The sequence below is a fragment of the Aphidius gifuensis genome, linkage group LG4 (assembly GCF_014905175.1).
Source record: "Aphidius gifuensis isolate YNYX2018 linkage group LG4, ASM1490517v1, whole genome shotgun sequence".
Lineage (NCBI taxonomy): Eukaryota > Metazoa > Arthropoda > Insecta > Hymenoptera > Braconidae > Aphidius > Aphidius gifuensis.
Genome location: NC_057791.1, coordinates 14,084,909 through 14,108,184, shown reverse-complemented (window position 1 = coordinate 14,108,184; position 23,276 = coordinate 14,084,909). Strand labels below are relative to the sequence as shown.

The following is a 23,276-nucleotide window of genomic DNA, read 5'->3' as shown; positions in this document are numbered from 1 at the left end:
GTGTAAGTGAATTGCATCAGCATCAGCTGTTTTATTCGTATGCATGTGCGACTTCTAACATTTATTTTTTATTGTAATGTTATCGAATGATTCAACTGTGTATGATGTTTGAAAATAATTTATTTAACTATTTTAAGCAATAATTCTTTCGTGGATTTGAATAATTATTATTGTGTCAACAATTGTTGTATTGATGGTTCTGTTTGACTGTTTTAATAATATTAGCAAATATTAGTGACAACAAATGCAAAATTTATTGTAAGTATTAAAAAGAATATTGATTACTTATAATAGTATTAATTTAAGTGATGATGTACTTTATATTGATTTATAATAGAAATAACATCAATATGTTCATACATTTGACACTGTGCCTATCGAATCAAAATATCAATAATCGATATATCGCACTATCGATACATAGTAAACAAATAATTAAAAATCGAATAAATTTATATTTTCAAATTACTTGTTGATTTAATTAAATTACTCATATATATTTTTTGAAATTATCAATGATATTTAATTTATTATCTATTCTATATTATTACTTGTTATTTTTAACTGAAAAAAAAATAGTTGATTTTCCTCTTCATGGAATATTTGCTTATACAATAGTTATTTGTTCTGTTAATATTAATTTATTTTCTTTTTATTTATATATATAAATATATATAAATTAATTAATCTACAAACATATGTATATGTTTAAAAAATATCATGAATGACAATTATTAATTTGTTACTTTTAATGGCTAGATTTAGAGATGTTTTAATTCAATATACGCACAGGTAGATAACTGGTATATTTAAATTTAATAAATATAGAATTTTTACGTTTTTTTTTTTAGTATCAATTATGTTGAAAAAATCAACCACCGACTATTGCCGCAAAAACCGAGATGTCAACCAAAATCCAAAAGAGAAAAAGGTAATATTTTTAAATTAATCTGTTCTATTTTTCATTATAGCTAATTAAAATGGAAAACACTAACATTGAATTTAACTTTTTCGTAGGCTCAGCACCGGTAAAAAGACCAATCACGGATAAAAGTAGTGAGACTTATTTGCCAACAAATAAAAAATCTGAAACAGCTACCAGCGTCAATCGGTTGGACATTAAATCGAGTCGAGGTGAATTTCTTACAATATATCTTCCAGAAGAACCTTATCATCATGTTACGGATACTGAATCACCACAATTACCAGAATTAAAAGCTGTATCAGTTGTATCAGAAGCTGAACGTAAACAAGGATATCATGCCAGAGAACGTGAACAACAATTACAAGATAATCCAGATGCTATATTATCATTAGCCCCTAAGCAACCACCAGTATCAGCTGCGGAACGTGCTCGAAAATATCGTGCCAGAAAACGTGAACAACAATTACAAGATAATCCAGATGCTATATTATCATTAGCCCCTAAGCAACCACCAGTATCAGATGCGGAACGTGCTCAAAAATATCGTGCCAGAAAACGTGAACGATTACAAAATAATCCAGATGCTATAGTATCGTTAAAACCTAAGCAACCACCATTATCAGAAGCTGAACGTAAACGACGATATCGTGCTAGAAAACGTGAAGAACAATTACAAAATAATCCAGATGCTATATTATCGTTAAAACCTAAGCAGCCACCATTATTAGAAGCTGAACGTAAACGACGATATCGTGCCAAAAAACGTGAACAACAATTAAGGTACATTTTCAGCTAGATTTTGTGGGCGTGTCCTAAATAAAATCCTATGCTTTTTACATTGGAGATTTTGTCCTACCAACCCCAAAAAACCAAAAGTTTGAAATTTTCATGATCATTTTTTTTGTGTTAACAATTTATTTTTTCCATTATTAATTAATCTTATGCAATATATTCCAATAAAAACCAATTATATATTGATAAAAACAATTATTCTATAATATTTATTCATTTCAATATTGCACACAAAAATTTTTTTTTGTTAGTATGCATCACTGATTTGTATCAGTATGAAGTTTTTTATTTATATCCAATTAATATTAATATTTATTATCAATCTCAATTTTATATGGTTAATAAAAACATTTTTAATAATATTTTCATTAATGTTTGCATTTATGATGCTCCATTATTTTGTAATCAAATTTCTTTTATGCAAGTTTAAATTTTCCCGCTTTTTCAATATTATGGCTCTTCATTAGAAAATCAGTAAAAAAACAACTTTTTACCACATATTTTTAATTAAAATAACGAAATCAGTTCTCTAACCCCATATAAACCAGGTATTAAAAAATTCCTTATTATTTTTACTATTATCTATCAGTTTTTCAATAAAATCTTATATTTAGAAATGTAATTTAGTTATGATCAAAAAAATTTCAAACATCCCCTCCCATAAGAGCCCATGTTTAACCTCTCTAAAAGTAGCCAAGTTTAATTAATTATTATAAAAAAAATAAGTCTGTAACATAATATATTATTTCACGAAATGATTTATCAATATTTCAATTACATACTGTATAAATTTCAAGAAATTCTTATATTCGGAAGGTAGCTGAGAATGTACCTTAAAAGATAATCCAGATGCTATAGTTTCATTAAAATCTAAGCAACCACCATTATCAGCAGCTGAACGTAAACGACGATATCGTGCCAAAAAACGTGAACAACAATTAAAAGATAATCCAGATGCTATAGTTTCATTAAAACCTAAGCAACCACCATTATCAGAAGCTGAACGTAAACGACGATATCGTGCCAAAAAACGTGAACAACAATTAAAAGATAATCCAGATACTATATTATCGTTAAAACCTAAGCAACCACCATTATCAGATGCTGAACGTGCTCGACAATATCGTGCCCGAAAAAAAAGTTTGTTGACGAAGCAACTTGATAAGATTGAAGATAATTTTATTATTTCTCAAGAAAAACACTCCGATGAGAATGGCAGGTGCAGTGATGAGCCCACCGAAAAAAAGTTCTTAGATACAAACACAGCTTATGTTAATGATTCTGTATTGCTAAATAGTGATTATAATGAATCTCATAAAGCATACAAAGAATTTAAAAAAGAAATGACAAATAATGAATATAGGCATGTATGCTCTATATGCGGACGATTGTGGTTTTCAGATGATGTAAAAGCTGCCTCTTTAGAGAATAAAAATCTTTTAAATACGATTTTACCAGGAACTTCAGTTGATAACAGATCCCAGTTGCTCGGAAATCATCAACTATCAATCCCAATTAAAAATGAACTAGTTGTGTCAAGTGACCGCATCTGTGGCTGGTGTGTGGAAGCACATATATGCTGAAGTATAAATATGATAAAAAACGAGCGCAATCATTGTTATACATTGCATCGTGAAGAGTTACTTATCTTCAAGGATTATTCCTTAATACCAAAAATGATGATTTGACATTTTACTATGAACGAAGATCATCTGATTTAATGAGGCATCTGCGTGATGGATTTGCATGGATGTTGATAAACAATTGACCAACGACTGAATGAGTTTATCGATATCCGTATAGGCCCAACTTGATTTTGATGAAGTTATTAAACTTAAGAGCATATTTTGTTTTAAAAAAAATTTAAGTATAATTATATTAATACTGTTATCATGTTGGCATCTTGTATGTTCTGTGAATTGTTCAACTGATCTTAAAAAACTGTGTTATACGCCATGAAAAGATTGAAAAAGTTGTGAAATTATTTATTTTAAGTAAAAGAAGACTCATAAAAACTTATTGTCTTGAAATTTGCTTTAAGTAGTTAAGATAAAAATTTTGTATTTTGTGGAAAAAAGATTATTTGAATTTAGAGAAAAAAAAAAAATTTTTATACATTATGTTTAAAATTACGCCCAACCATGTAAAATATAAAACTTCTCGTTCTCTCCCGCTCTTTACCACATAAATCTGCCCTTTTTTCCATCGCTTATACACTGCGAAAATAACGAATTAGATTGTTTTATCTAAATTATAATTTGAATAAAAAAAAAAACAATCATAATATGTAGAATCAAACACATTTTTGCGGGTTGAAATAATTCAATTATAAAATACAAAATTAAAACCATATTTTTGTCAATCAATTTTTATTTTGTAAATATTTTTTTTTTATTGTCAAAAAAAAAAGATAACTATTTTTTTACTGGACTATAAAATAGATTATAAAATACGAGAAATTTCTAAATAAAAATCAGCTTTATTGTTATGTGTGTGGAAACAATAAAGTTTTTATTTTTATTCAAAGTAATAAAACAAAAAAAACGTCCTTGATCATTTATAAATACATCAATCAGAATTACATTATGCACAAATCTTTACTGGCTGTACATTATGATGTTTCATTTTTAAAAAAATATGCAACTATACTGTGAAAATGTTGAAATTGTGATTACATTTTTATGACATTTTGTTTTAATATCTATGATACCTAAAGTTTTTGATAGATTTTTGATAGACTCAGTTACACCAAAAGCAAATGTGTGTGGGAGAAAGCTCGTAATAATTTCAAAAGAAAATAAAAACTTGAAAAAAACAACTAGTGATCTTAGTGAGTATCGAACCTGCGATCATTGTATTCCGGGCAACTGCCTGGATTCCATTATTTTTTCTTATTTTTTATCCTCATCTTTACTTATTTGATTTTTGATTTTTTATTTTTTATTATCCATCTTTTAATGCAGTTAATATACGCAATCAAATTGTTCAATTTGATTTATAAATATGAACTTTTTAAATAATATAATATTTCAGACGCTGAAAAACTTTGCGAGTTGACTTGTCAAGAAAGTGGAAACACAAACAATTCAACTGCTAGTATACTATTAGACCAATGAGATAACTTTAACACATAAAACAATTGTCATATTATAAAAGAAATATAAAAATTTAAATTTTCAATTATTATCAACAAAAACTTCAAACTTAATTTTTAATTTTCTTAAATACTATTTAATATTTAGAATATTATCAGTAAAACATATTTTCAAATTATTCAGCCTCACAGTACTCATATCCTGAAATAAAAAATAAGGAAAAAATATATAATTTATTTAATCTAAAGCCGGAAAAAATATATAGACAGATAAAAAAAAGAAATTACCTCGTTGAGGTCTTTGATCCCAAATGAAATCCATAAATGATCCAACTCGAGTGTTTACTCCGGGACTTGCACCTCCACAATCAGTACCACTACTTATTATTCCAACAAGAACAAGTCTCTTTGTTGAAGGATTTTTCCACAAAACTGGGCCTCCACTGTCCATCTAAAAATATTCAATTAAAATAATTTTAACAATATGAAAGCATTATTTTTATGAAAATCTTATGTTGAAGTTTATGACATTATAAAAAAATAAATCCATTTATTTAACTAACCTGACAAGAATCTCTGTTTCTTGCATAAGTACACATTTGTGTATTTTGAACTTGTGGGAAACTATTACTACAGTCTTTATTTGTTACCACACTGACTTCTGTACTTTGTAATACACTTGATGGAGCACTTGCAAATCCAGTTGTTCCCCAGCCTAGTTGATAAAAATACAATAAAATGAATAAATAAATAATAACGTAAAGAAGCAGCAATCATTTTCAGTTGGAAAAGGATCATAACTTACCTAACAAGCTTACGAGGGCACCAGCAAATGAATCTCGATAATGTTGGAATGGTAAACATACTGGTCCAACAAATTGATTAAATTCTATCACTCCATCTATCGTAATTATTGCAATATCATTTATTTCTCTGCGAGGATCATAATTCGGATGTGTTACCAATTGTCTAATTTTATAAACTCTTGTAGCACTTGATTCATTTGCTGAAATAAAAATATCACAAAAACTAAGTTGAATATTGTTTACAAGTGAGTAAAGAAAATAAAAATATATATAATTAATAGTACCAGTGTCTGTATTGTGTTCACCAACTACTACAAGAAAACCTGATGTACTTTGACCGTAAAGACAGTGAGCAGCAGTAACCACTTGAAGATTATTTATAATTGTAGCTCCACAAATTATTTCACCTCTTTGACGATGAACAAGACCAGCAACCATTGGATACTCATTAACTCCAGTCTCTTTTCCACCCACAATTCTTGACTGAATTAATAAAATTAAATTAAAAAAAATATTGCAAACATATGAATTAATTAATAGTACATTTTATTACTTACAGGATTTTGCCAGCCACATTGACATTCATTTCCAGCATCAGCAACAATATCACATAAAAATTGACCACCTCTAGATGACCTTGCTGAATTTATTGTTATAATAATTTGATTGTTTTCATCAGAAGCAACATTCAAACCACCACTGCCACAATATCTACGAGCTGGATCATCATCAGATTTAACAGAAAGTGCATCCAAATCACACTTATTACTCTGTCGGATCAATTTCAGTGGCATTTTTATAATGAAAATATATAAATAAACTTTTAAAATTAATTATTTTACCTGTGGTATATTGATGGTGCAATTCATTTTTAAGGTACTTTCACCTTGAAAAACCCATCGACAATTTGAACCCGGTGCATAGTTACTGTTTGGATAATTAGGACTGTTTATACTAAATTTTTGACCTGTTCTGACTGATTGACGGTAATCACAGTTGTTATACTGGGCATCACCAATGCCAATAAAACCCAGAAACAAAGTAAGTGGTGCTAGTATTCCTGAAAAACAAATGAATATAAAACTTAAATTTTATCACATTAAATTAAGATTATTATTACAAAAAAAAAAAAACACTAAACAACTAATTATAAATTTTTTTTTTAACTAAACTTCATTTATTTTTTCAATAATTTATGTACAAACAAATTCAATTATTTATCGTTGCCTGATGTTCTTATCACTCGAGAAATTTAATAAACAAATATTCAAAATTATCTTGAGTTTTATTTGTTAATTAAATTAATAAAATAATTAATATGATAAATGAATTACGAATAAATTCGAACCAAAGTAAATATAAAAGTTAATATTATTTTTTTTTTTTTTTATGAAATTTCAATTAAATTAAATTATTAAATTCACTAAATTAGTACATAAATATGTTCTAAAATTTATCGTGATTTTTCATTAAACTTAACCGGAAAGAAAAATTCCTGATAACATTATGTAAAAAAAATATTTTAAAAAACGTACTTAACATATTGCTATTGCTAAGTATTACTTGATACTAAAAAATAAATTACTTCGCACGAAACAATTTCCCGGAATATAATGCAACTTTTACACTTGATTTATTTGTTTTTTATTTTTTTATCGCGACACCTGCATAAACTGATTATTTGCATGTGAACAAATATAATTTCATTGGACATAAACTTGTATTCTTTATTTTGTTCAACAAATAAATGCTTTCATACGAAAGATTAAATAAATAAAGAAAAAAAAATTAAATGTTATTAATCATATTTATTGTTTTTGTTTTTTTACATGGATAGTATAATAAAACATGTTACAAAATATAAAAAACATCAAAAAAAGTCATTTCAAACATGTTGAAAATTCGTGTTTAATGAAATCGTTGTCTCAGGAAGGAATGTAAAATCATTCAGATTCACAGTACTTCCATCCTGTTGAAAAAAAAAAAAACAAATTAAATCATGTTCAATTATCTTTGATGAAAAAAAAATTTCATAATTGAATTAATAAATTACCTTGAGGATTGTTAGACTTGATGAAATCTATGAATGATTCTACATGAGTATTAATACCTGGTTTTGATCCACCACAATCAGCACCGTTGCTAATTATTCCAACAAGTACAATTTTCTTTGTCATTGGATTTTCCCACAATACTGGCCCACCACTGTCCATCTAAAATTTAATCATTATTTATTAATAAACATAGATATAATAATATTTTTGTTTTTATAAAAAATGTTACAAATGTATATATTATATATTACTTGACAAGAATCTCTGTTTTGAGCATAAGTACATAATTGTGTATCATCGACATTTTTATTTGGATATTTTGAGTTGCAATCTTCATTTGTCACAACATTGACATTTGTATAGAGTAAAACATTTGATGCTGCACCAGCTAATGATTGTGTTCCCCATCCTTGAAAAAATGTTTATTTTAAGAAATCATAATAGCTATGAATAGTAAATTGAAAATAAATAAATATACCTAAAAGTGTAACACTATTTCTAGCAAATAAATATCTGTTATGTTGAAAAGGTAAACATGCTGGTCCAACATGTTGATTAAATGTAATCAAACCATTAATTGTAATGATTGCAATATCATTTGAATATGTATTTTTATTATATTTCGGATGAACAATATAATTTTTAATTGTAAATAATTTCGTTTCACCTGTCAATGTTGCTGAATAAAAAAAAATTTACCAATAGTAACAGTTCATTGTATGTATGTAAATCAACATAAAAATATAATAGTCATCTTACGATTTTTCGTGTCATGAAGACCAATAACAACAGCGTAATAGGAAATGTCTCGTCCACTTATACAATGTGCAGCAGTTATGACTTGATAATTATTAATAATTGTTGCACCACAATCAATTTCATCTCTACTATGTGATCCTGGTGATCTTTGAGCCAAACCAGCCATCATTGGATATTCATTTAATCCAGTTTCATTACCACCAACAATTCTTCTCTAAAAATTAAACAAAAATTTATTATTATTTTATATATGAGCAGTTTAACAATGATTAATTTGATTACTCGATTACGCCAACCACATTGACACTCTTCCTCGATAGTATATACTGAGCACATAAAACTTCCACCATTAGAATATTGCACAGAATCCATTGTAACATTAATCCAATTATTGTCACTTGATACAAAATTGATTCTTCCAGAACCACAATATGGTTGAGGTCCCAAATCGTCAGTTGTTACTTTGAAAACATCACCAAGGCAGCTATAACTCTGTGATAATTTTTTTAAAAATATGCATTACATATTTTTTGATAAATATATTTATTAATTTCTAGTTTTGAATTAATATTTTTTTATTTACATGGTTAATTTTAAATTATCTCAAAATTTAAATAATCTCAAAATTATCAAAAATTGACTGATAATATTTTACCAATTTTTTGGATCATTATTGAACTTCTAATAGTTAAATTAAATCAATAATAGCAATTGATTAATAATTGATACCAATATAATTAATTAATTAAAAATCATACAATAAATTAGTGCAAGAAAAGCTCAACGAATTAGATTTAACCGTTTATCGTTTTAAAAAAGTTTTATTCACATGTGCCAAATTTGTCGACTTCAGGCCTATTTATTTTTATAATCTTAATTTGTAAAAAAAAAACGTATTTCTTTACTCTTTGTTACTTTTCGTGATGGACGTGTTAAAAATGATAAAGCTACAAATCTGTAAACACTGGGCATCATTTGATTGTGTGTAAAAATATTTATTAAAAATATAAAAAAGTGTCGATAACTCGGTGGTGATGATCTTTTGATAATTAAAAAAAAAAAAAAAAAATTAATAACAAAATAGCATGTATGTCCTTTCATTTAGAACATCATCCATATTGAAAAAAAAAATTTTTCGTTCTAATGTTATAGTAAAACAATGATATGTATTTGTTCAAATATTTAAAATATATTCTAGAAATTTTTTTAGAATTTATTTTTACTTGGCGGGTCGTTTGATTTCCCTGAGGAATACCAATTGTACAGTTCATTCTAATTGGATATTGACTGTGAAAACTCCATCGACATTTGTAGCCTCCAGGATATCTTCCATATGGATAATTTGGAGTGGCAAAAGGATAATAATTTCCAGGCTGAATATCGATATAATAATTGCAGTTTCCATACCCATTAGTTCCTTCACTAGCATCAAAAAGACCCACAAAGAGGATCACAGATACAAAGATCCCTTAAAAAAATATTTACAATCATTTGATTAAATTAAAAAAAAATATCTTATATACCTTAATTTTTTTCAACTTAATTTTACATTAACTAATTTCATATTATAGATTAAAAATTTATTTATTGTCCATAAAATACTTACACAGCATCATGAGACTTTGTGGATTTTGTGAGTCTTAAAATTTTTTTTTTATTTTATTTTTTTTCGTAATAGTGTTTTATGATAGACTTCACTTATAAACTGGATATTAAAAAAAATTAAAAATGGGCTTTTATATGTTTTTTTTTGCTTCACTGTTGACATTTCTTGCCTATCTTAAAAAACAGTTTATTTATTTTTTGCTTATTTATCAAAAATGATTTATATGCCTAGCAAATTTTTAGTTATATCAAAATTCAATTCAATGTTATATTTGTTTTTCGGTACTTGTTTATAACATTATACTTTTCATTTGAAATTTTATGACAAATTTAACAGAGTAAAGAAGAAAAAAATTTATTATTATCAATATTTTAATTTTATATATATTTTTTTTAACAATAAATTTATTTCATTGAGTATTTATTTTCTATGTAGTAAATAATTTTTTACAAATGTAAAATTTATTACTGTGTAATAAATAATGATCACCTGAAGCAGATCATAATTTTTATATTAAAAATAAATAAATAAATAAATTCTAATGAAATTATAAAAGATGTTTTGAATTTAGATTTTTTTTGTTTTTTTTTTTTTCGATAATGAATAGCAAAAGGAAAAAAATTCCACGTGTGTTTACATTTTGATTTATAGAAATCTTTGATGTCACAAAATGATCAAATAAACCGTTATCAGCAACATACATATAATAATTTACAAAAAGAAAAAAAAAATCCTTGACTTGTATTTATTTATTTTTTCAAATCATAAAATTTATGATAAAAAAAATTGTTCGAAGTTTAAAAAAATAAAACATTGTTTTTTTATTTTTTTTATTGTTTCTTTGTTTTTGTAACATTGAATATTTTTTCAAGATATATTATATTTATATAGCAAAGATGTTTCGTTATGATGATTTTTTGATAACACTTTTTCAAGGCTATACATATTTATTTAATTGACTGTAGCAAGGTTTCTTTTTTTGGGTATTATATTTTTGTCATTTTATTTTAATCAAAAAGTAATTTGTATATCTTTCTGTTTTGTGATAATGAATAAACATATGTGCAATCATTATTTCATGAGAATTTCTTTTAGCGGCAGCTTATGTTTTGTTGACATGCTCATGATTGAAGTCACCGATATTTAGTTCTTCGGGGTGGAAGTAAGAACAAATGATGTACAACATGTATAAGATTTGAATTTTGTATGCTTTTACAGCTGCATAAGAAATGCCTAAAAGCTCACTACTTATTCATTCATCTCTGAAGGTCATTTTTCTATTCACTCGCACGCGCTTGTAACATGCACTTATTTTTTTTTAGTTTCAACTTGTCATATCTTTCATTTAAACTATTACCGAATATTTTCGAGCCCTATTTAAAAACTCATATAATCAGCGTGTAATTCATTCTCGTTTTGTTATATTGAGCATTTTTATTATATACGTATACGTATAAATTGAAATACGCTTGGCAAAACTGCTTCATAACACCCCCATGATGATAATAATATTTTAAATCCAATTAAACGATATCAAAGGTTTTTTTTTATGTTTATTCATTGATGAAAATTGCGCTACATCGTTAAATAATATTTTTATGATTCAAAATGAACGAGTATACCTACGTGTAGATGTGTTTTATTTGAATAAACAAAAATGTTAATAATGAGAAAGAAAAAAAAGCAAGGGCGAAGTTGAAACCAATATAATACAAAAAACAAATTATCTCTCTTTTCCTCCCTCTTGTATATATTTTAACCCTTATAAACCTCAAACGTGTGTAAATCAACGATCCAAAGTGCTACCAATTTACAATTTCTCAACAAAAATAATAAAAAAAATGAAAACTCATTTTTCAATAACAAAAAATAGCATATCTATAAGCAAAATAAATTATCTAAATTTAATTTATCAGTCATTATAATTTAGCAGAAAAATTTTCTTTTTGTTTAATTCATTTTTTTAATCTATACAAGACTGAACGCCCGCTTGCTCGGTCGTGTTTATTATATTGAATTTAATTATTTATGAATTATAGTTTTTGAAATAATTATGTTGAATGAGTAAAAAAATACATCGAGTTGTTATTGAAAGGAAAAAAACGAAAGATGCAAAAATAAATCAATTTAAATATCAATAATTTAAAAAAGCTTCAGTTTTAACTTTTCAGTAATATTTAATTTTATTTATTTATTTTTTAAATAGTATTTGAGTTTTAATAAATGATTAAAAAATTGTTTTTAAAAGATGATACATTTTCTTTTTTAAAGCTATCTTTGATATTACACAGATAACAAAAAAAAAAAAAATAAAAAAATAACCGATTAGGTGTTTAGTTCAAAGTCTAAATCGAGAGCCCCAAGAGCTACCGATAAGTCAGGATACGTCAGAGCATAGAACACGTCAAAGCATTATGATAAACGAATAATACTTATTATTCATAAACACCTATAATCGGTTATTTTTTATTTTTTGTTATCTGTATAATATTATACAGATAACAATAGCTTTAAAAATGACTATAATAATCATCTTTTAAAAACAATTTTTTGTGTTTTATATATTATTCAAAGAATAAATAAATAAAATAATAAATAATAAAACAATAAATCTATAAAATAATTCAATATTAAATATTAAATTTTAATTTTCCAACATCATTTTATATGTTTTGCATTTCTTTCGAATTATTTTTCCGCATATTTTTATACATTTTTAAGCTAAGTCTTGAGTGGACCCGATTTTTGAACAATCTATTTACTTTGAGGAATTTTTTTTATTATACCTTTCGGAAGAAGAAGCATCTGATGCAAGAATTTTTTGAGAAATCGATATATAAATTACAAAATTACTTTTATTATGTTTATATAACATTCAAATTTTCAACTGTTGATCTTTGTTGACTTACAGTTATACTAATCAGCAATTGACTTTTTTTTCCTTTTTAGTATTACATAACATAAATACTAATATAATGTAAATCTATTAATTTTAATTCAGTTTATGGGTTTTAAAAAATAAATTAAAATTACAAATTTGATTGATTATAATTATTCATAATAAATTAAGAAAAAACAAAAAAATTCATTTACATAATTTCTAAAAAGTTTAAATAAAAATTCGAAGTTGCAGCTTTTTGAAAATATTTTCGTTAACAAATTCGGGTGTTTTCTAAATCTCAAGCTTTACTTGTCTATATATTTTTGTGTTATTTGTATACAAACATATATACACATACATCTACACATACATATATGTATATATGTAAATTAACTTTTAATTTTCAAGTATAATAAATGTGTGTCGTGACAAATAGCCGGGGGGCAATGAACATAAGTCATCAGTCATCACCAATAATGTCGATTCTAACTTCTAATACGTTGCCTAAAATCTATTTTCATGAAAACGACCGATGTGGTTTTTTTTCGACTATCAGGACTAGTCAGTAAGTTGTGTGGTTCGTACTTCGCGGCAGTTCTTGACACGAGTAGTTGAATATTCAGTATTGTGTCCTCATCGACGAGGGCTACTCAAGTGATTTTAGCAACTCAAAATTTGACAACGAAAACTACAATAAAAAGCTGTTTCATCATTTGGGTAAATATATATTTAATGACATTTATTAATTCATCAAAATAAATAGAATTATTTTTATAATTATTAATCAAAAATATATTGATCAAAAATTTATTTACAATCGAGTTATACACGCAAAGAACTAGTTATCGCATGATTGCATAAATATCGACATTATGATTTTTTTTATTTACGTGCTTTGACAAAAAAAATATTTAACAATATAATTTTGACATTAATATTTTTATTTTATCTTAATTATTATTTTCATTATGCAATAGACATATGAAAGTAAACGTGGCAACATTTCTTTGACAGTTGATAATAATTAAAATTCAATTGATCGATATCAGGAGTGTTTCTTTTTTTTTTTTTTTTTTATTGTATAAGAAGAGAATCTAAATTCGTAGTTTTTAATGATGAAGAAATATTTTTATATAATTCGAAATTTGCCTGTCTATAAATCAGAATTTCGTTTGAAAAAAAAAACATTACATTTCAATTTTAATACGTGGCTCAAGTGGATAAGCATATGCCTGAATATATCAAGTTTTATTTAAAGAAAAGAAAAAAATAAATCATAATTTCATCGGTATAATCGAATATTAATAGTTATATTTAATTATTATTATAATGCCATCAGACATTTTGATACAGGCTTATTGGTTATTAAATATTAGTCATTATGAATCATCGGGTCAAAAATATGGACACACTGGATTCGTGTCACCTGTTGAGTCATTGGTTTTTTTTTTTTTTTATCTATTTTTAAAAAAGAATAAAAGATTATACGAAAAAAAAAAAAGATAACAAGCCGGAATATTTTTTTTTTCTACTTTATTTTATAGAAATGATATTTTTCGTTTTATTATTTATTAACTGTAGTATCATAAATAGAATATTCGTCATGCTGATAAAATAAAAAACAAAACCATTTTATATTCAAGACGTATTATTTTAGAAATTTTTCTTTTCAATTATTATATATTATTAATAATAACAATAATTGTTATTATTATAGTACCAAAATATCATTTAAATTTTAAAAAACATGTTTCCATATTTTTAACAATGTATTTTGTTATTTTTTTTTTTATAGATAAATAATTACTAATTGGAAGTTGACAGTCTTTGATTTTTCATCTCTATATATGCCATTTTTAATTGAATTTTAGAATTTCAATTAAAGTTGTGCAATGGGTGGAATAATGCAAAAATTTAACGTTTTGTTATGGAAAAATTTCCAAGTTCGGAAAAAACATTGGGGAATGTCGATTTTTGTTCAAGTCATAATACCTATATTATTATATGCCTTGGTAAACAGTTTAGCGCTCGTGAACACAAAGGGCATAAATAAAAATATCTCAGAAAATATCCCACAAAATGGACCTGCACCTAACGGTTCAAAATCTGATCTCATTGAAAACTATCCTGATTTCACAAATTATTGGATCGATTGGGCCATCGGATATACACCACAATCCGATGATACCGATAAATTGATGGAATTGGTTAAAAAGTGTGTAGGAAGAAATACCACTGGCTATCAAAATGAAACTGAAATGATTGATGTAATTGCTAGCAATACTAGACGTATTATTGGAATTGTGTTCAAGTTTGATAGTACAAGCAACACATCTAGAAACGGCTTGGAATATATATTGAGAGCTACGCCCCACCGCAATAATTACATGTATCAAAAAGTTCAAATCTGCCTAGATATATCTTATATTAAAATGATCACCAATGTGAGTATCACAAGTGAATCATTGGTGATAAACACTACGAAAATAGCTGAGGATTTAGTTGATCTATTTAACTCTCTGCTATCTTCGTATTGCTCTATAACTTTCCTTGTGTTCATATTCACATTTTCAGTTGAAATGGTATATATCGCAAAAGAAAAAACTGCTGGAATAAATGTAAGTACAAATATTTTATTCCACTGTATTTGAAAATTCAAAAGAAAATGGATACATTTATAAAAATACTTGATTACAATTTCAGGCCTTGATGTCATTGAACGGAATTAAAGACTGGATGAGTTTATTAAGCTGGCTTGTTACTGGTGTTATTTGGAATTTTTTATTATTAATACCAATTGTATTGATGCTTAAATTTTCCTGGGTTCCAGAATCGAATGCATTTATGGAAAAAGGGAATCCAGTCTTAATATTTATGGCATTTTCATTACACATTGTACATCTTTTGTGTTTTGGATATCATGTTGCATCTTATTTTAACAAACGTAAGTTCTATTATAAAAATTATTTTATTTAATTTTTTTTTTTTCACGCCTAATATTTTATATGTGATACAGCTTGGAAGGGAGTAGTGACATCAATTTTATTCCTGTATATAATGAGTTTTGCTAAACCAGTAATGGTAATGATGGGTTATGAAAAAGCAGTACAATTCGTAGGGATACTCTGTCCGAACTTGTTTGTTTATGGGATTATTTATGCAATAGAAAGATATGAAAGACAAGGTAAGCAAAAAGTATTATTAATAAAAAACTTTAAAATATAATTATCACTTAAAGAAATACACTTCATTAACGTTATCATTTTCAGGAATGACAATAGGATTTGGAAATATGTTTTCCACTAGAACAAATACAGATTCATTCGTGGCATCGATTGGAATGATTATGCTTTTTTCAATATTGGGAGCAATACTTCATTTCTTCATGGCACTATACATTCACGCAATTAAACCTGGTAAATATGGTGTTAAACGTCATCCTTTTGCATGGTTCTTGAAAAAGAAAAATGAACCAGGAGATGATCAAATCCAATTAGACTCTGATGATTTTGAACAAAAAAAAGAATTCGAAAAAATACCTGCTGGGAGTCTTAAAGCAGGAGTGCAAATCAGAAAGCTCAAAAAAATATATAGCACAGGTTTTATTAATAAAAGCGAATTTCACGCATTGAAAGAAGTATCAATTGACTTTTATCGTGGTGAAATAACAGCATTACTGGGTCACAATGGAGCTGGTAAAACAACAATGATGTCAATATTATCAGGATTAACTGGCTCATCCGGTGGTGTTGTCATAATAAATGGACAAAATGTTCTAAATAATCATGACGTAATAAGTAATAATGTTGGTCTTTGTCCTCAAGTTAATATAACAGTTCCAGATCTGAATGTTTATCAACAAGTTTTATTTTTTGCTAAATTACGAGCTAAAAATAAAACTTCACCACAAATTAAAGAAGATGTTGAAACTCTACTTTCAAAAGTTAATTTACAAGATAAAAAAAATTGCATACCAGATAACTTGTCTGGGGGACAAAAAAGAAGATTATGTTTGGCACTGGCTGTGATTGGTGATGCAAATGTTTTGATTTTTGATGAGCCAACATCCGGAATGGACACTGAGGGTAAACGAGATATTTGGGATATGATTTTAGCAATGAAAGGTAATAAGACAATATTAATCAGTACACATGATATGGAAGAGGCAGATATTCTTGGTGATAGAATTGCCATAATGCATTCAGGTAAACTCAACAGTTATGGAACTTCTATGTTTTTGAAAAAGTTACATGGAGATGGCCAAGTAGAAGTTACACTTTCACTTGAATCAGGTTGTGATACTGCCAAAATACTTGAGATAATTGGTGAGGATGTTAAAACTTTGAATCAAAGAAATGATTCAATTGTATTAGCAATTCCCAATTCAGAATCATTACCTGAGACATTGGATAAATTAGAATTATCTAAAAAAAAATTGGGCATTACTGGTATAAGTGCATCAATAATTACTTTAGAACAAGTTTTTGTTAAAGTTACTGAAGAAGTTGATCATAATATCGATGGTACAACTAATGAAATTGGTAACGACTCAATACTATTTAATGAAAATACAGGATTCAACTATTTTATGCAGACCTTGTGGGGATATTTGGTCAAGAAGTATGCGTATGTCATGAAAAGTCCATGGACTTTCTTTATTTCACTTATCTTCCCTGGTTTAATAGTTGCATTAATATTGTTATGTTCCCTGATGATACCATCTGAACAACCTATTAAGACAGTAGATTGGACAATGAATAATGAGTCAGTTTTTTTGTACAATGAATGGAAAGCCTCCGAAGGAATGTATATCACTAATAGAAAGGATACTAACTTTGTTTATGGAGATGAAAAGTTTATTATTGCTGAATATAATCTATTTAATAAAACATTGAATGTGAAACAATTGTTTTATTCAGACAATGAAAATGATGAAATTTCTAAAACTATAAATTTCATTGACAATACTTTGCTGAAGATATGCAGCAATAATTCAAATTTGAAAATTCAAGTATCTAAAAAAGATATTCATATAAGTACTTCAAGTAGTAAAAAAGAAAATCATCTAGAAAGTATATTACCTTATATAATGAACATATCGATGTTTATGATAATTATTTATATCAGCCAACCATTTCGTGAAAGGAAAACTGGTATTAAACAGCTTCAAGATATGACTGGTGCTTCTAAAATCGCATACTGGGGATCTATGTTTCTCGTTGATTTTGTTCATTACACGATTTCTATTATTTTATCATTAGCATTATTATTACTGGCTGATAATTTATTAGACAAGCAAATTTTTAATACAGAAAACGTTATTATGTATTTGTTAATTATGTTGTTATTCGGTCTGTCTGGTTTATTTGAAGTTTACGTTTTCAGTTTATTTAATTTATCAGAAATTGTATTGAAAATAATTGTGATAATCTTACCACTTCTAATTCTATGTATTTATCGTATAATTTTTATAATTATAGCAAACATCACTAGCAATGATTCAATTCAAAGTATAATGATAAGGGTTCTAATGTTTATTCCACAAATTAATTTCTACACTACGTGTCAGTCGTACGTGGAATTATACTTATTATCGAATATTAAACCTATCACGTTAAGTAAAGCCTTTATTATGTCAAAATACCACTTAATCTTTTTTGTAATATCATTCGTGTTTTTTATTGGCATTATCATCATTGTCGAACAAAAAATAATAGCAAAAGTTTTGGGAAAAATCAAGAAGAATTGTTCAATTACAAATACAACAGATGAAACAGATGAATTAGTGAAAAAAGAAAGAGACATTGTTAGTAAAGAAATTGAAAAACGCCTGACTAAAACAGTTGAGCATAATAATGAAAATGTTTTTTTGGCTCAAGAATTGAGAAAAAATTATGGAAATTTACAAGTTGTAAAAGATATTAGTTTTCGAGTAAAATCAGGAGAATGTTTTGGTCTTCTTGGAGTAAATGGTGCTGGAAAAAGTACAACTTTTAAAATGTTGACTGGTGAAGAGAGTGCTTGTCATGGTAAGATGTACTTGAAAGACATTGGCATGCATGAGAATCGTGGCGAGTATTTATCCAAAATGGGATATTGTCCACAACACGATGCTCTAATTGAAACATTAAATGCTTGGGATCATTTGTATCTTTTTGCCAGACTCAGAGGAATACCAGAATCACAAATAAAATCATCAGTTGAAGGATGGATAAAAAGATTGAACTTAAGTGCTTGTGCTTCAAGACCAAGTCAAACATACAGTGGTGGAAACAAAAGAAGGCTTAATATTGCATTGGCATTAATCGGTCAACCATCATTGGTCTTGATGGATGAACCAACAACTGGAGTTGATCCAGCAGCAAGAAGATCATTATGGAATACTTTAAAGTATTGTCAGGAATCTGGTCAATCAATAATTTTCACTTCTCACAGCATGGAAGAATGTGAAGCTCTTTGCAATCGGTTGGTCATCATGGTTAATGGAAAGCTAGTTTGTGTTGGTGCAGTTCAAGAACTAAAACAACGTTTTGGTGCTGGATACAATATTCACGTGAAAATGTCACCTGCTTCATCTGTTGAGGACGTACAACATATCAAGGAAACAATTGAGTCAACTATTAGATGTCAAAAAATGGATGAAAATTCTGGTTTTCTTGGATATCATGTCACTGACCCTGGTGCGACCTGGACAGTGATGTATCGCATGATGAATACATTGAAAAATAGTTATAGTTGTATTGAAGATTTTGCAGTACTTTCATCAACACTGGAGCAGCTTTTCATCCAGTTTGCCAGAGCCGATTGCACCGATTCAACTAGTCATGAAATTCCATAAAATGAAAAAATAACTAAAGGAATTTTTTTTTTCAATCATATTGTTTTTTTTTTTTTTTTCAAATCTACATAAGTACAAGAAATGAGTAAATATATGCAAGTATTCGTTAAAAAAAAACTTGATTAACAATTTTAAAAATGCTCAATTATACTGTTTATTTTTTACGTTTATTTTTCAATCTTTATTTATTCTTTGTTTACTTGATATACAAAAAATATAAACTCAAGGCTTCAATTATATCACGAATTACTAGATTATCTTTTATGTAAAATTTTAAACATTTAAATTGTGTTAATTTGACATAAGTTTCTCAATCCAAATAAATAAGTAAATATGAAATCAGTTTTGCATACGTAAAATTTTATACTGGCTACCATTTAGTAATTAATTATTATTGATTTATTCTTATTGATAATTTTATGAATAATATTTTAGTTTTTTTTTTTATGGCAACAGCTGCATTCACTGATTATTTGCATAACAAAATAAATAATGTAACAACCATCTAACGATATGAAATAAGTAAATATATGAATAAAAAGAATTTTAAAAGTCAAAGTCAAGGTCATTTTTCTATATTTATATATATATATATATTCACTCGTACGCACTTGTAACATGCACTTATTTTTTTTTTTTTTTATAGTTTTAACTTGTCATATCTTTCATTTAAACTATTACCGAATATTTTCGAGCCCTATTTAAAAACTCATGTAATCAGCGTGTAATTCATTCTCATTTTGTTATATTGATCATTTTTATTATATACGTATATGTATAAGTTGAAATACGCTTGGCAAAACTGCTTCATAACACCCCCATGATGATAATAATATATTTTAAATCCAATTAATCGATATCAAAGGTTTTTTTTTATGTTTATTCATTGATGAAAATTGCGCTACATCGTTAATTAATATTTTTATGATTCAAAATGAACGAGTATACCTACATGTAGATGTGTTTTATTTGAATAAACGAAAATGTCAGTAATGAGAAAGAAAAAAAAGCAAGGGCGAAGTTCAAACCAATATATTGCAAAAAAACAAATTATCTCTCTTTTCCTCCCTCTTGTATATATTTTAACCCTTATTAACCTCAAACGTGTGTAAATCAACGATCCAAAGTGCTACCAATTTACAATTTCTCAACAAAAATAATAAGAAAAATGAAAACTCATTTTTCAATAACAAAAAATAGCATATCTATAAGCAAAATAAATTATCTAAATTTAATTTATCAGTCATTATAATTTAGCAATAAAATTTTCTTTTTGTTTAATTCATTTTTTTAATCTATACAAGACTGAACGCCCGCTTGCTTGGTCGTGTTTATTATATTGAATTTAATTATTTATGAGTTATAGTTTTTGAAATAATTATGTTGAATGAGTAAAAAAATACATCGAGTTGTTATTGCCCAGGTAGGAATCGACGATTGGGACAAGCTTGTGTCAAGCTTGGATTCCAGGCTTCGAAGCTTGTGTCAAGCTTGGATTCCAAGCGTGTGTTAAGCTTGGTAAGAGCCTGGAATGATAACCATGTATTTGCTTGTGTCAAGCTTCGAATCCAAGCTTGACACAAGCTTTGAATCCAAGCTTGAGACAGTCTTGCAAAAAAAATTATAAATAAATATAAATAACTATTATTATTAATTTATTATTTTTGACATTATTATTATTTACACGATCCAAGTTGAATTAACGATAAATAATTTGAGCGAAAATAAACGGCGTACTGGGGGATCGATCCTAGGTCTCTCACGTGGAATTCCGATGCTCAATTACGTCGACCACCGGGGTATTCATAACAGACTCACAAAAAATTTTGATATGAATTAAAGATATATTCGAGACTTAATACACAGTCCTTGTAACAGATTGGCACGATACTCAAAACCTAATAATTGCTATTTGAAATTTCTATTTACACTCTATATGTAGATTTAAATATTATAATTTTTTTTTTTTTTAATTGAATATATGCACAAGTCAAGTCTCGTGTCAAGCTTGATAAAACGAGCTTGACACAAGGCTCGTGTGAAGCCGGGTAAAACAAAAAAGTACAGGCTTGACACAATTATAATGCCTGATGAATCGAAATAAATGTCATGTTTACGCTTGGTATACCAAGCTTGTGTCAAACTTAAAATCCAATGTTGACACAAACTTGTAATCCAAGCTTGTGTCAAACTTAAAATCCAATCTTGACACAAGACTGATTTCCAAGGCTTTGTGTGAGCCTAGAGTCAGACCATCGTAACAGGCTCGACACAAACTTCGGACACAAGGTTTGGAAATCAAGCTTGTGCCAAGCCTGTTACAATCGTTACGGCTGGGCGATTCCTACCTGGGTGAAAGGAAAAAAAACGAAGGATGCAAAAATAGATCAATTTAAATATCAATAATTTAAAAAAGCTTCAGTTTTAACTTTTAAGTAATATTTAATTTTACGAAATCGTTATTGGCACTCATACGGGGAAATTTACGGGAAATACGGGGACATTTACGGGTTTCACACACAATGTAATCAGTCCTACACATACAACGGTGGCTATGTTTACCGTAAATTTTCTCGTAACCTGTATAAATGTATCCCCGTAAATTCCCCCGTATTGAGTGCCAATATCCCAGGTAGGAGTTCTCGGGCTTGTGCCAGGCTTGTGCGAGGGTCGTGTATCAAGCCTTGGGAGCACAGGCTTGCACAAGCTTGTGCCCATTGATTTCCCCGGCCTCACACGAGCCTTGTTAACACAGGCTTGACACAAGACTGTCCCCGTTGTTTTTAACCGGCCTCACACAGGCCTCAATAATCCAAGCCTGTGTCAAGCCTGTGTTTTTTGTTTTCCCCGGCCTCACACGAGCCTCGTTAACACAGGCTTGACACAAGACTGTCCCTGTTGTTTTTCCTCGTCTCAAACAGGCCTCAATAGTCCAAGCTCCCGAGTGGAAATTGAATCCGGCTTGGCCGGATCCTGATCCGAATCGGATCCAGTATGGCTAAGGTAATCCGGATCCGGGTTTCCTGACCCTTTTCGGATCCGTTATGGCTAAGGCTAACCGGATCCGGCTTTCCTTACTCTTTCCTGATCCGAATCGGATCCAGATTGCCGGACTTTAATCGGACCTTATTTTTTTTTTCAAAGTTATCTCCGGGTTCAGCCAGGTTTGGCTAAGGCTAACCGGATCCGGCTTTCCTCACTCTTTCCTGATCCGAATCGGATCCAGATTGCCGGACTTTAATCGGACTTTATTTTTTTTTTCAAAGTTATCTCCGGGTTTAGTCAGGTTTGGCTAAGGCTAACCGGATCCAGTTTTCCTTACTCTATCCTGATCCGGATCGGATCCAGATTGCCGGACTTTAATCGGACCTTATTTTTTTTTTCAAAGTTATCTCCGGGTTTAGTCAGGTTTGGCTAAGGCTAACCGGATCCGGTTTTCCTTACTCTATCCTGATCCGAATTGGATCCAGATTGCCGGACTTTAATCGGACTTGATTTTTCTTTTCAAAGTTATCTCCGGG

At 28.0% G+C, this 23,276-nt stretch overlaps 4 protein-coding genes across 5 annotated transcripts; 2 read left to right on the top strand and 2 right to left on the bottom strand.

The window, feature by feature from the left end:
- Positions 1-23: 23 nt before the first annotated feature.
- LOC122855116 (trichohyalin-like) lies at positions 24-3,551 on the top strand. Its single transcript, XM_044156279.1, has 4 exons — positions 24-258; positions 852-931; positions 1,018-1,700; positions 2,551-3,551. The coding sequence occupies exons 1-4, from the start codon at positions 245-247 to the stop codon at positions 3,298-3,300; spliced, it is 1,527 nt and encodes a 508-aa protein (XP_044012214.1). The 5' UTR covers positions 24-244; the 3' UTR covers positions 3,301-3,551.
- A 799-nt stretch (positions 3,552-4,350) lies between these two features.
- LOC122855118 (venom serine protease 34-like) lies at positions 4,351-7,242 on the bottom strand. 2 transcript variants are annotated; one of them, XM_044156282.1, is made up of 8 exons: positions 7,153-7,242; positions 6,460-6,677; positions 6,175-6,387; positions 5,902-6,100; positions 5,617-5,817; positions 5,375-5,526; positions 5,100-5,262; positions 4,351-5,013 (listed from the first exon to the last, which is right to left on the bottom strand). In XM_044156282.1, exons 1-8 carry the CDS (start codon positions 7,157-7,159, stop codon positions 4,988-4,990), a joined length of 1,179 nt encoding a protein of 392 aa, XP_044012217.1. In that variant the 5' UTR covers positions 7,160-7,242; the 3' UTR covers positions 4,351-4,987. The 2 variants fall into 2 exon arrangements, with proteins under 2 accessions (XP_044012217.1, XP_044012218.1); XM_044156283.1 differs by lacking the exon at positions 7,153-7,242 and adding an exon at positions 6,823-6,841.
- A 288-nt stretch (positions 7,243-7,530) lies between these two features.
- Positions 7,531-9,402, bottom strand: LOC122853883 (venom serine protease-like). The gene is made up of 7 exons (XM_044154292.1): positions 9,346-9,402; positions 8,713-8,922; positions 8,431-8,644; positions 8,150-8,350; positions 7,923-8,080; positions 7,671-7,830; positions 7,531-7,586 (listed from the first exon to the last, which is right to left on the bottom strand). The coding sequence occupies exons 1-7, from the start codon at positions 9,400-9,402 to the stop codon at positions 7,561-7,563; spliced, it is 1,026 nt and encodes a 341-aa protein (XP_044010227.1). The 3' UTR covers positions 7,531-7,560.
- A 5,407-nt stretch (positions 9,403-14,809) lies between these two features.
- Positions 14,810-19,768, top strand: LOC122853882 (phospholipid-transporting ATPase ABCA3-like). The gene is made up of 6 exons (XM_044154290.1): positions 14,810-15,184; positions 15,621-15,861; positions 15,934-16,101; positions 16,187-17,814; positions 17,896-18,177; positions 18,487-19,768. The coding sequence occupies exons 1-6, from the start codon at positions 14,810-14,812 to the stop codon at positions 19,753-19,755; spliced, it is 3,963 nt and encodes a 1,320-aa protein (XP_044010225.1). The 3' UTR covers positions 19,756-19,768.
- Positions 19,769-23,276: the final 3,508 nt, after the last annotated feature.